General features: G+C 37.5%; 1 protein-coding gene and 1 pseudogene across 2 annotated transcripts in view; both read right to left on the bottom strand.

The window, feature by feature from the left end:
* mfsd8l1 (major facilitator superfamily domain containing 8-like 1) overlaps positions 1–8,541 on the bottom strand; it is a 35,153-nt gene extending 26,612 nt beyond the window's left edge. Inside the window, exons 1-11 of one of the 2 annotated variants that reach the window (XM_028403531.1) lie at positions 8,204–8,541; positions 6,596–6,781; positions 6,346–6,408; positions 5,693–5,812; positions 5,538–5,617; positions 5,109–5,457; positions 4,921–4,994; positions 4,561–4,774; positions 4,354–4,476; positions 4,029–4,159; positions 2,894–3,175 (exon numbers count right to left, since the gene is read on the bottom strand). In XM_028403531.1, the coding sequence (XP_028259332.1) occupies positions 3,092–3,175; positions 4,029–4,159; positions 4,354–4,476; positions 4,561–4,774; positions 4,921–4,994; positions 5,109–5,457; positions 5,538–5,617; positions 5,693–5,812; positions 6,346–6,408; positions 6,596–6,781; positions 8,204–8,279 (1,500 nt within the window). In that variant the 5' untranslated portion in view covers positions 8,280–8,541 and the 3' untranslated portion in view covers positions 2,894–3,091. Of the gene's footprint in view, positions 1–2,893; positions 3,176–4,028; positions 4,160–4,353; positions 4,477–4,560; positions 4,775–4,920; positions 4,995–5,108; positions 5,458–5,537; positions 5,618–5,692; positions 5,813–6,345; positions 6,409–6,595; positions 6,782–8,203 lie in introns of those variants that run through there. The other variant, XM_028403533.1, reaches the window with a different exon arrangement.
* Positions 8,542–10,016: 1,475 nt separating this feature from the next.
* LOC114434613 (DNA-directed RNA polymerases I, II, and III subunit RPABC3-like) lies at positions 10,017–11,112 on the bottom strand (annotated as a pseudogene).
* Positions 11,113–12,368: the final 1,256 nt, after the last annotated feature.

The following is a 12,368-nucleotide window of genomic DNA, read 5'->3' as shown; positions in this document are numbered from 1 at the left end:
GTGAAGTCTTATGAATAAAACTCTTCCAGTATAGAGGATGACTGAGGCCTGACCTCATTTGGGTAAAACAGAACTGGCTCTGCCACAGCAGCTGGCTAGCTTGCACAGCTACTAAACACAGGGTACCCCCGGCTGCAGGCTACACAGACTTAATTATTCATTCAGACAGAAGAAGCATTACACAACACTGCTCTCCTGATAGAAGCAGGAAAAGAAGAAGAAAAACTCCCTGCCTGTCACATAGCTCTAGGTGACAGAGGTAAAGCTGAATTATGTGTAGGAGGAATTTTCTTACAGCAAACAAACAAAACTGGACACTTCACACGACCTTCTAAACTTCAGGCTTAAGTCTTGAGTTGCATTATTATGGTGGACATTCTCTCATCCTTTTTTTCCAGGCACTTTGCTTCTCTCTCTTGCTTCTTCTCTTTGCTGAAGGTAAGCTTGCTGAAATTTACCCTGACAATTGTTCATATGACACACGACGTGTTCTACACTGACCCTGATACGCCGGGTCGCTGTTCGGTCAGACCGCTGCTGCAGGCCAACTGTGTTTGGACGTAGCGTGCATGTGTGTGTCTGTGTGTGTGTGTTGATGGGTTGGTGAGGTTGGGGGTGGGCGCCCAGTTAAGTTGGAAAAAAAAAGCAACCTAAAATATCCCTGTTACTGATGCTGTGTCGTAACATTTCTAAACCTGCCCTGCCCGACATCAAAATGGGTTCAGCTAGAGTTCATAGCAGAGGCCACACCCCTTTCGCCGCTACGTCACCAGGCAGACGACATGTCGTCATGAGCAAGAAATGTCTCAGCTGCAACCTTCTTCCTGGTTTCCCCTTTGGTAAGGTCACAGCCTCTATGACAGCGTCTATGAGCTGCGGCTCAGGAAGTTTATACCACAATCATTGATCACTGAAATCATTGTCAAATATTTTCTATTATAAATAAATATTATCCATTTTAAACTATTTCTCTCTCAAAAATAAAATAAATATGCAAACTATATTTATTTACCATTTAATAACAACTAAAATATTACTATTAATGTCACATAATGTATAACTGCACATGATAATGATAAAGGTCATTTTACTTTATGTAAATTATTATCTATATTTTATTCAAAACTATGTCTTTAAATAACTAAAAATAGGTCTGCATCAGAAGTTAATTTATTATTACACCATATAATTTTTAAAATTTTAGGTTTATTCACTTTGTAAGAGATTTTTATTATGTTTATTTTAAAAGAAAAAATCTGTACAATTATATATGTATAATTAATGCAATGTATAAAATCAATATATTACTTTTAAATACATATAGTAAAATACTTTCTAACATAATCGTTTAAAAACAATTAAACTGTATATTGTTTATTATTGTCAAATTTAGAAATAGTTAAAAATTAATTGATTTAGATTTGCCTTTGGATATATATATACATTTTGATTGAATTTGATGTGATAATTGATGTGTATCAATTTTTGTATGTGTATGTGTATATACATGTATATAAAAATGTATGTGTATACATTTTTTGAATACTGACTTTTATTTGATTATTTTTTTTTAAATAGAACTCTGTTCTTAACCACTCTAATTTTGTTGGTATTACATGTGTGATACATTTATTTATTTTTCCCCAATACCTTAAAACTGAATTATAACAGCAATATGTCTATTATATTATTATAACTACACACACACACAAACATTACACAAGTCAAACAAATCAAGTTCAAGTTTATACTTTATGTTTTTAAACCAATAGAAAACAAAAACAAAAACCCTTAAATATTAGGTACTCACTTAATAAATAATAAATGGACAATAAATAATAAATAAATAAGTCCAAAACGCATTTTTGGTGTTTTTGAGTATATAAAAAAAGTTAAAAAAGTTAAAATGATGAACATGATTGAAAGGTTAATAAACGTAAAATAAAAAGTTGTCCTCCACTCAAATGGTAACAAGTTGACACACATTAAAAGTAACTTAATAAAAGTAGATTTTCCCAAAGATGGTTTTGCTACGAAGCACTTGGGTGGCAGAGATCACACACCAACACTCTGAGCTCAGCAGTGAGCAGGAAGGAGGGTGACATGCTTCAGAAGAATAAGAGTGCCCACCAGTGGTGGAGATCCGTATTACATCAGCACCAAACACTGAGAAACATGTGGCTGTCCTATTGAATTTGAACAGTTATGACTGATAGCTATGTTTTACATTGAAATTTGAAATGTGGAGATTATTCTTGTTGTTATTCTTGTTATTATTCAGTTATTTGTTTAAATGTTATAAATATACATTTAATACAAAAAAGTATTTGTGGCAGGTCTGCAGTATATTCATTTAAAAACATAACCCTGCTTTAAATATGAATATAAAGAGCCTGCAAAGAAAGTAAAGTTTCTGTTTGTTTTTTCCTTCAGAAGGCTGAGCATCAGACATAATGGAATGAATGTAGGTGAAGGAGTGAAATAATATTTCATCAAGATAAAGAAAAATAATTTTTTAAAAATGTATCAACCCAATGCATTGCTTTTGCAGAGAAAGTATAATAAAACCAATACTGCTTAACTATAAAACCTTAAAAGAAACTGTGCTAATATTTCTTATTATATAGTGACTGTCATAGCAACCACTTTGATTCCTATTCCACTGTCCTTATGTAGCCTCAGCTAGCTCAGGAAGAGACCAGAGGGGGTGTTAAAGCTGTATGTGCTGTAACACAGACAGAATGTGCATCACACCCTGTGGATCCTTAGGATGGGACATTTTTACTACCCATGCTCTGTAAGCAGGGCTCCAGATTTCCATGGGAAATATACTGTACACATCAGTCAACAGCCTCTGCACAGAAAAGCGACAAGTCCTAGCTGTATGTTGTGAGTTGTGGCGAGTGGTTTCACCTTACATGCTGGACCAAAAGCTGCTTATGGACAGGAAGGGGGGGGGTACCGAACTGTGATGCAGGCAAGCTGCCTGAGGCCGGTAGAAGTTATTTTGCTCAAAGTGATCAAAAGACAGTGTTCTTTCTTTACAGTTTTTAAAAGCACTCCGATACCTCTACAATCCCTTTTTCCTGTGTCAGCCGCAGTTGTCAGTGCTGTCCACTTCCTCTTCCTCAACTGCAGGTTCCACCAGGCGGTTGTATGAGAAAGCCAGCATCATCTGCAGATAATAAAAAACCTGTGTTAATATATAAACAAAAATCTGCTCTAAAGGGCAGATGATGAAATCTCTTCTGTATTACTTCTGTGTCATATAAACTGCATCACTTAATTATGTTTCCTCAGGATTATGAGGATTATTGCTGAGGATTATTTACATTTACATTTCTGAAACCAGTGGCAGCAGCAGAGGTTTAGATTATAGTAACTGTAGTATTCCACTTCTAATTGATTATACTTTGTAAGCATATGACTTTGTTGTGTAAAGATTCACTCTGACTTCAGTTCAGTCAGCATCCTGAGCATCTTCAGCAGACAAAACAGGTAGTTTATTGACCTTTTTTGATTTTAAATTCTATATTTTTGATGGTCCCCTGTGAATGTTTGCCCAGTAGAGTCCTAACATACCAGCAGCACCCCTGGTTAATTGTTTCTATATTTGTCTCCACAAATCCATATGTAATGGTTCCATGAGTCTCTCTTAAAGTCTTTTCTGTGGTTTGTTTGTTTCTCATTAGTTCCTATTAAGATTCTCATTGTAAAAATAAAACGCACTGTTTCACAAATGGGGGGTCTAATTTTAACTAGTGGAAGTACTTTATCCTGGGCAACGGGCTCAAGAGATATTTTTATGTTCTTTTTAGAATGAAGGAAATCTGGTAGCATCTAAGTAATTGGGAAAAAAATATAAATATTTAGATTTGATTCAGTAGGTTTTATCGCACTAGCATTACTGCAAATTCCACTACTGCCTTCCTGTGGTGGTATAAACAACAAATCCATCTTTTCCACATATCCACAGACAGACTCATTTTTTCATATCTTCAATCTCTATTTAATTTCCTTCAGCCTACCGTTAGCAGTGCCAGCAGTGCCATCATCACGCCCATCATGATGTACATGTTTTCTGTAAGACCACCAGCCCACAGAGGGCCCAGGATGGTAGCTAGGCCCCCCACTGAGCGACGCACCCCCTGGCTGAAACCTACAGAGAAACAGATATGAAGTCTCACCATAAGGACATAGGGCTTATTACTTCATAAAAAGCGGAATACATTTCAATTACTGCGGATTTAACGTCTCTCATTCATGACAAAAAATGCTGAACAAGCTACATGAGTTAAGTGACATTTATCATGCAATGCGCACACTCGTCCAACAGATGGTGCCAAAGCTCACCTTGTGTTTTCTCTGAAGTTACTTTGGAGAAGAGTGACACCTGAGCCACAGCTACAAATGGCAAGCCCAAAACCTGCAGAAAGACTCCTATGATGAACTCCGTCAGCTGCCAGGCGAAAGCTCCTACAGAAAACACAGGAGAGAAACAGAAGACATACAGCACCAGTATGCACAATGCTGGGAAGTGCTGCCTTCTCTCAATCTCACCTAATGGATTAGCCAGGAAGATAAGGCACCAGATGCAGGAGATGTTGCAGATGATCAGACCAATGGCAAGGACCACTCTCTCTGCAACATGGCAGCTCAGCCAGCGCACAAACAGGAAGCCAGCGATGACAACCACACCGCCGAGACAGTACATCACACTGTTCTCCAGCTCCCCAAAGTTGAAATACTTCTGTGTTAACGGGGTCACCATGGTCTGAGAGGAAGACGGTTAAAGGTAGATTTAGCCCTTAAGTCTAAATGAATAAAATATACCATATCTGTTTCTAGCTGTATCTCAAATTAAGAGAAGTGGATTTCTAATTTAATCACATGATGTATATGTGTATGTGTTTAGTGTACCTCCAGTGCTGTCTGATTGAAGAGGGTGATAAACTGAGCAGCCAGCAGGACAATCACCTCTTCTCTCAAGAACTCTGATTCAAAGGGAGAGTGAACATGACAATGGAGACATGAATTAATATAAATTGAATTAATAATTCTTGAGTATTCAAACTGCCATCTTGCACAGATGCTCTGAAAACACTTACCTCGGGATATACTGGAATTCCTGAAGGGGCTGGAAGACTCTTGTGTTTCTGATGTCACAGGAGATGGAGGTGGAGAAATGTGATTCATTGTCGCGTTAGACGGAGCGGAGGTGTGGTTCCTGAGTTGGCTGGATGTCACCACCGAACCGTAGGATCCCACCAGCTCCTGAGACACCATTAATGGCTTTTCCTCTTCATCTTCATCAAGCCGTTGCTCATACTCCTCTTCCTCTTCCCTGCACTTGTTTATCAAACTATTACTAGTCTTCCTCTTTTCCAGAGGAGGTAAGTCCCAGTACATGAAGACCACTGCTAGCTGAAGAAGAATCCACAGCAGACACATAAACAACTGCGAGAAGAGGAGGAAAACACACAGCCTCTGTTAGAAGGGAAAAGGATTGGACAAATGTGATGTGATGTGATTCTTACCCCAGGAGCAGTAAATTTATTGACTACAAAGGGACCCAGGTGGAAATCACACAACCTCAGAAAGATATTAAATGCTGGACCTGTGATACACACATAAGGTTGTTACACAAACGTGTGTTATAACAGTATTGTAACATCAGACAGTCTTTCCTCACCTATCAGAAGGCCAGCTTGTCGACACGCCATGACAGCAGCGAATACAGTAGCACGGTCATCTGGAGCAGTGATTCTGGTCAGGAAGCCAAAGATGGAGGAGCCAGCGCCCGCACCAACACCTGAACGGAATACAAAAGACCTTAAATATGGAGCCTATCAACTGATATTGTATCATAACACTATTAAATAATATAAATAATAATAATAATATAAAATATGTGTACATTAACATGAGTGTAGCTTGATAGAAAAATGCACTTTGTAATGTTACCAAGTATGTGACCAAAAGTCAATGGACACCATGTGCAACTTTAGCATACTGCTGCTCTGTTTTCATTGCTGTGGGAAATCTAAATGCTGAGGTTTGCTAGATCTGCAGCATTTAACTGCAGATCTAGTATTATGGATTAATTGTCCATGAGTATTCAATCAATCAAATGGGTTTTCTGAAACTTTGTGGACAAATCACTGGAAAACGTCCACAAAAAAACCCATTCAAAACATGTTTACTGACTAATTGTATTTGGATGATTAATTATGTGTTGCTGCGTGTGAAAAATCATCACCACACTTTACAAGTGCTTAATGGACTGGACAGTGGGGAAAAGTGAACATTTTCCAGCAGTGTCAGTGTTACTTTTTATAAACTCACCTGCGACCAGTCTGCTTGATAGCAAGAGCCACTTGGAGTAGCCCATGAAGTACATTAAATTACCTGGAAAATGGAAACAGAGAATAAAATTAGGGTGGACATTTAAGTATTCAAATCACACAGAGTGTTCTCTAGCACAAGCATTTCCCTTAGGATTAATAAAGTGTTTATGCTGACTACCTTGTATGACTGTTGGAATTCAATCCTGTGTTTAGGAGTAATAGGTTTAAGAACTCATGTGAAGACTCACCAACTATCTCAAAAAAGTTGGCAAACAAAATGATCTTCTTTGTTGTGCGTGTTTTGTCGGACCAGTGCCCGAACAGCGGTCCCGACAGCAGGCCACTTAGGCTGAATGCTGATAGGGTCAGGCCCAGGAAGTAAGGCGCTGCATCTAAAGTCTGCAAGTACCTCCATATTGTGGGTAATATCACAGCTGGGGAGAGAGAAAAATGTTGCAATGGCCGAGTCAGACAAAAGAGAGAAATATGTGCTTTATGAAATTAAAGTCACACAGAAACATTCCTAAAAGAGATACAATTCAGTGAGGGAGTGAAATGTTTCCGATAAACTGAAGGGTTAATGGGCTGAGAAAAGTAATTCCCGAATGTAATGCTGAAGCAATACCATTAAAAACAGTTTGCATTTTGCTGATTACTCTAATAAACCTTTACATGAGTAAAGCACGTCTTTTACTTGTAGGGTAGTATTTTCTCAGTGTGGTACAAGCATCTTCTTGCACAGACTACAAATCTATTTATAGTCTGCAGGCAGATGTTGATTAAAATAACTACTTTAACCAGTTAAAACTATTAGCCCATTAGTTCCCTGTGTACTGTTTTGCTTTGAGTGAAGGTCCAAAGGACAAAAACATGAAAAAACAAGAAACTAAAGATTAGTCGGGTGCCAATCTTAATCTCATCAAGTCAGTGTGTCACTGTGGTTAATTATCACACTGGGTCATATGACAGAACTCCATTCAAATTCTCTTATCATCCTCTTGAGATGGGGGATGCCTCTGTTTCATTATCATGATAGAGGTTATTGTGTGTTGGAGTGATACAGCTATTCAATATCAATAATACTCTTTTTGAGATACTGCTTTTTAAAGTGGCAAACGCTGATTAGTTTGGGTAATGATACTGTTTTATACCTGTTTTATCTGCTTATATATAGGTTTAATTCACTCCAAGCATATTTTGCTGCATTGAATTGTGGATTAGTGATCAGTGTCGTAATCTTTCTTATCATAGCCTGTTGTGATCGTCTGAAGTTAGCATTTGACCTCAAAGTATATTTTCTAACTTATATTTTCTAAGATACTGCTTTTTAAAGTGGCAAACGCTGAGAAGTTTGGGTAATGATACTGTTTTATCTGCTTATATATAGGTTTAATTCACTCCAAGCATATTTTGCTGCATTGAAATGTGGAATATTTAGTGATCAGTGTGGTAATCTTTCTTGTCATAGCCTGTTGTGATCATCTGAAGTTAGCATTTGACCTCAAAGTATATTTTCTAACTAAACCTGTTTAAAAATAACCATTAACCAAAGCACAGAAAAAAGGTTCAGCACACCATGTCTGCTGTCTTTTGGAGGTATTCCACCTAACGAATGAATAAATGTAATTTAGTGTGAAGCAGTGTTAACAGTGTTAAAAGTAATATGTAAATATATGTAGGCTGGTTATCAACATTGCCAACAATGCACTGGCCACATCTTCTATAATACCTAATGCAATAGTTGTCCACAGTATGCAGCATGTCGACGTTCAGAATTAAATGCACATGATTATTCATACAGCAGCATGAAGGTATTTTCATCATTTCTCACTCTGGTAGGCTAAAATAAATCTTACCATATTCCACCCCACTGAGAAGAAAAATGAGTCCAATGGTAAAGAAGGTCAGCTTCTTCTTCCGTCGGTCATCCATCCTTGTTAAATCTGCTAAAATCTTATTTCTTCACTTTTACTTCGCGTTCATTCCTCAGCGTCTCCAACCGTCTACAAAACACCGCTGACATAATCCCGAGTGCCGTGCTTCCAATTAGCCCAGGCAGTCAGCGACCCGGTGGAGAAGCAATGGCAGCGCACATTATTCTGCTACAACTCTGTGCATGTGTGTGTCTGTGCGCGCAACACGCCAGTTTGGACTCTTTAATGTCAGTAAACTGCGTGAAAACACTTCTGCTGAATTCGACATACAAGTAAAGGAAGACGCACCTGCGCAGTTTAAACCTATTACATCACTTCCGGTGATTTAAACATACATTTAAACACAGATTTTAAATCCCAGATTAAAACATGCACACCCCAGATTATAATGTTTTAATAATACTGTCAATAAATGTGTTTTTGTTTGTTTGTTTTTATAGATCATTATAGACTATAGAAATCTCACCAGAGGTCTAGGAGTACAGCTATAATGCTGCTCAAGAGGGTAAATCACTCGTGTGCACCTAGCATGATCATTACATGACTAACTCTGTGAAAACAAATGGTACATACACACACATTTAACCCCAATATTTCCCATGCATATATCGCTAACACTGCACAGCTAGTCTTTTGGTCCTGCATCACTCCATGTGGCAGGGAAGGCTTTTCATGCACATATCAGCAGTGTGTGAGTCACAGGCAGTGCCCTTTCCCATCCTGTGACATTCATTATCACTAGCAACACTGAGAAGCCTGTTTTTGAGTACAAAACCTTCCTCCCTGCCTTTAATTCAATTTTCTGTCTCCTGAGTGGCCACATTTTAACTTGCTATAGAATGCCTTTTATTGTCACTATACACAAGTACAATGAGATTAAAGCTGTCAACCCATTTCAGTGCAAAAAAGCAATGTATAAAAAGAGATGTATGAAAGATATTAAAAAGACATTAAGAAAAATATTTACAATATAAACAAAGAAGTCAGTGCACAGTCCTGATAATATAAATATGGTCTATATACAGTATTCAAGTATGGATATAGTATTGAAGTATGGAAAAAAAATTTAAATATACTGCACATGTTGTATATTGTCCATCTGGGTATGTAGTATTGTACATTAAAATCAGTGTATGTGGGAGTTCAGGGTGGTTACAGCTTTTGGAAAGAAGCTGTTTTTGAATCCGTTTGTTTTGGTCTTGATGCACCTGTAGTGCCTCCCAGAGGGTAACAGGGTAAACAGATCAGAGCCAGGGTGGGAAGTGTCCTTGATAATGTTTTTGGCTCTGCTGAGGCAGCGGACATCCGAGTTAATACACAACTGTTCCCCAGTGGCATGCATGGTAAAGAGGTGGGGTTAAAATATTTACATTATCTAAAATATGTCATGCTGTTGCCCTGAGGCTGTGAATGTAAGCCCGACTGTCAAAAACAAAAGGTGGGAATGTAAACACCGAGTTAAGGTAGCAAAAAAATAAAGCACTTACTCTGAACCCTAGAAATATAATGTAGAGGTATTAGAGATAATTTAAGGAAATCTCATTGGTCATTAAAGAATAAGCAGAATAAAGTGTGATCCAACATAACTTAAAAATTTTAAGAATCATTTTTGTATAAAAGAAATGTTTATTTAGTCTACCAGCAGGCAGAGGTTGCAGCAGTTGTTACGTATCAGTCTTAAGCCTTCACCATGGAGGAGCCATTTTGAATAACCAAGAATATAAAAGAATGTTTTCTACAGCCTCCATGTGCTCCAGGTCAGTTGCCGCTGGCAGTGGAAGAAACTAAGCAGGTAGTCGGGTGAACTGATTTTAGATCATAGATAGATCATGATCATGTCTACTGGACTGTTTAAAATGAAAATCTTTATGTGAATTTCACCATCAGACACACATGACTTTCTATTCATGTTCAATTCACTTACAGATGTGTGGCAGCTTCAGTTGAAGTCTCATCACCCTCAATCTTGTAAACTTTCCCATACATCACATAATCAAACTGGTCTGCTCTGAAAATATCACCAAAGAGATGTAAGAACACTAAGCCCAATCAGCAAAGTACTCACATTATGCTTGAACTAAACTGTATTACCTAGATGGCCGATCATCCTGAGGATTGTACTCTCCATCATCTGGCGTTCCATCTTCATACAATGTGCTGGCAATAACCAGTCTGAACTTATCACCTTAATAAATTGACACAGAGTATTATAACACATTAGTCCAGGAGCAGATACGTTTTGACAATGCTCTGATCACTGCCTGCAGTACACATCACAGCTAAACTGTGTCAAACTGTAGCTTGATAATGCTTGCTATGTTAGCACACAAAAATGAACTATTAAATGACAATATTTTAGCTTAAACTAAACATATACAAGATTTGTTTTTCTCTTACCAAGATCAACAGGATAGATCAGGATGTTAACATCCTAAATGAGGTCCATCTTGAAAGACTCACTTTCACAGTGTAGACGAGACACTGAAATTTCATACCAGAGTGTGCATTACTTGACTTTCAAACTGAATGACCACTGTACATAAACCCAAATATGAATGAGCCATTATTTAAATTAATCATAAGTCAAACCACAGAAATCAACAAACAAAAAGTAGATAGTTTAGGCTACATCAATGGATTCGCCACAAATAGCAAAGACCAGAAACTATTACAATATAAGCATTAGGCCACTGAATAATAAATATTGGATGATATATTATAATTATATAGTTGAATGTTACAATCAAGTTTGCGTTGTCTTTATGTATGTTCTTGTCTTCTGGATCGATGTCTTTTACATCAAAGATATCCTCGAACTGAATCCCAGCCATCTCTGTCTCAGTCTGAACTGGTAACGAAAAACAAAACAAAACTTGAAGTGAATTTCACCAACAGTTAGCTTCATAATTGTGTCAATGATCCGCTGAGCCTGAAATTATTCAACCATGTATTGCAGTCGAACGAGACTGTGCATGGCGATTAAAATCCCAAACAATCCAAGAACCAATAACACACACTGCAATTCATTTTATTCACCACTAGATGTCCTACTCGAGCACTGTGTCATTGAAGCCTCGAGTAATTAACCTTTTTCTTGAATCAGGTGTTGAAGCTTCAACAAAGCCTCGAAAACCCATCACTACCCACAAGATTCCTCAAACTTACTTCAAATAGGACATAAGTCTTATACTATATTGTGAACACAGTGGTATCGCGGTCAGCCAGTTTCTCTCAAATGCAGCGAGTGATTAATGAGTGCGTTGAATATCTTATTCGAGTGAAACTTCATTATTATCCGAATCTGACTGTACCACGCAGGAAAAATGTGCGCAACCTTTCACATCAAAAGTACTTCCAGTTGAAAATACGCACGCAACACGTTATGAATTTAACACGTACTTTTTGGGTAAAATTACAAATATGAATATAAGGATATGTAAAAGCTATTAATCTAAAAAAAAGTGCAAAAAAGAGTAAACTAACTTTCAATTGTCTCTAAGCATAAATATTTACGATATCTGCGTATGCTTTACGACGTATAAACAAAGCACGTTCACGATAGACTGCGCCATATAAATACTTAAAATACTAAATACTTTAAAAGAATATTACAATAGTATCTTGCTGTTCTCTAAAAGAACAAATAAATGTCATGTTTTCACTAAGTGTGTGCAACGTGGAGTACACAATTGTCAACATTACAACATTTTATTCTACTTTCCGGCCTGCATTTCTCACCCATACGGTTGGTAGTTGATAAGCCACCATATTAGTGACCATAAAACCCGTTAAAAATAGATTGCACAAATTTATGCCACGAACGGACGCCTTGAAAGATTTAAAGGTCTATATTCAGCAACTCAACCATGTGCAAACAAGGTAAGGAAGTCTGTAATGTAAAACCGATCAGCTAGCTTGTCGGCTAATTTAGCCGACTGCAAATATTACTGTCGTTAAAGTTTACTGTATGAGAAAATACGTAATTGTAGTGTTTTTATTCTTATTATTTGCCTGCCTGTTTAACTGCAGTTTTCGTCCCTTTGCCATGCCCCAAATGGCACCAAATTTTGAACACTCATCAGGGGTG

The sequence above is a fragment of the Parambassis ranga genome, chromosome 4 (assembly GCF_900634625.1).
Source record: "Parambassis ranga chromosome 4, fParRan2.1, whole genome shotgun sequence".
In the NCBI taxonomy this organism is placed as follows: Eukaryota; Metazoa; Chordata; class Actinopteri; family Ambassidae; genus Parambassis; species Parambassis ranga.
The sequence above is the reverse complement of the archived record's forward strand: the minus strand, read 5'-3'. Positions and strand labels throughout refer to the sequence as shown.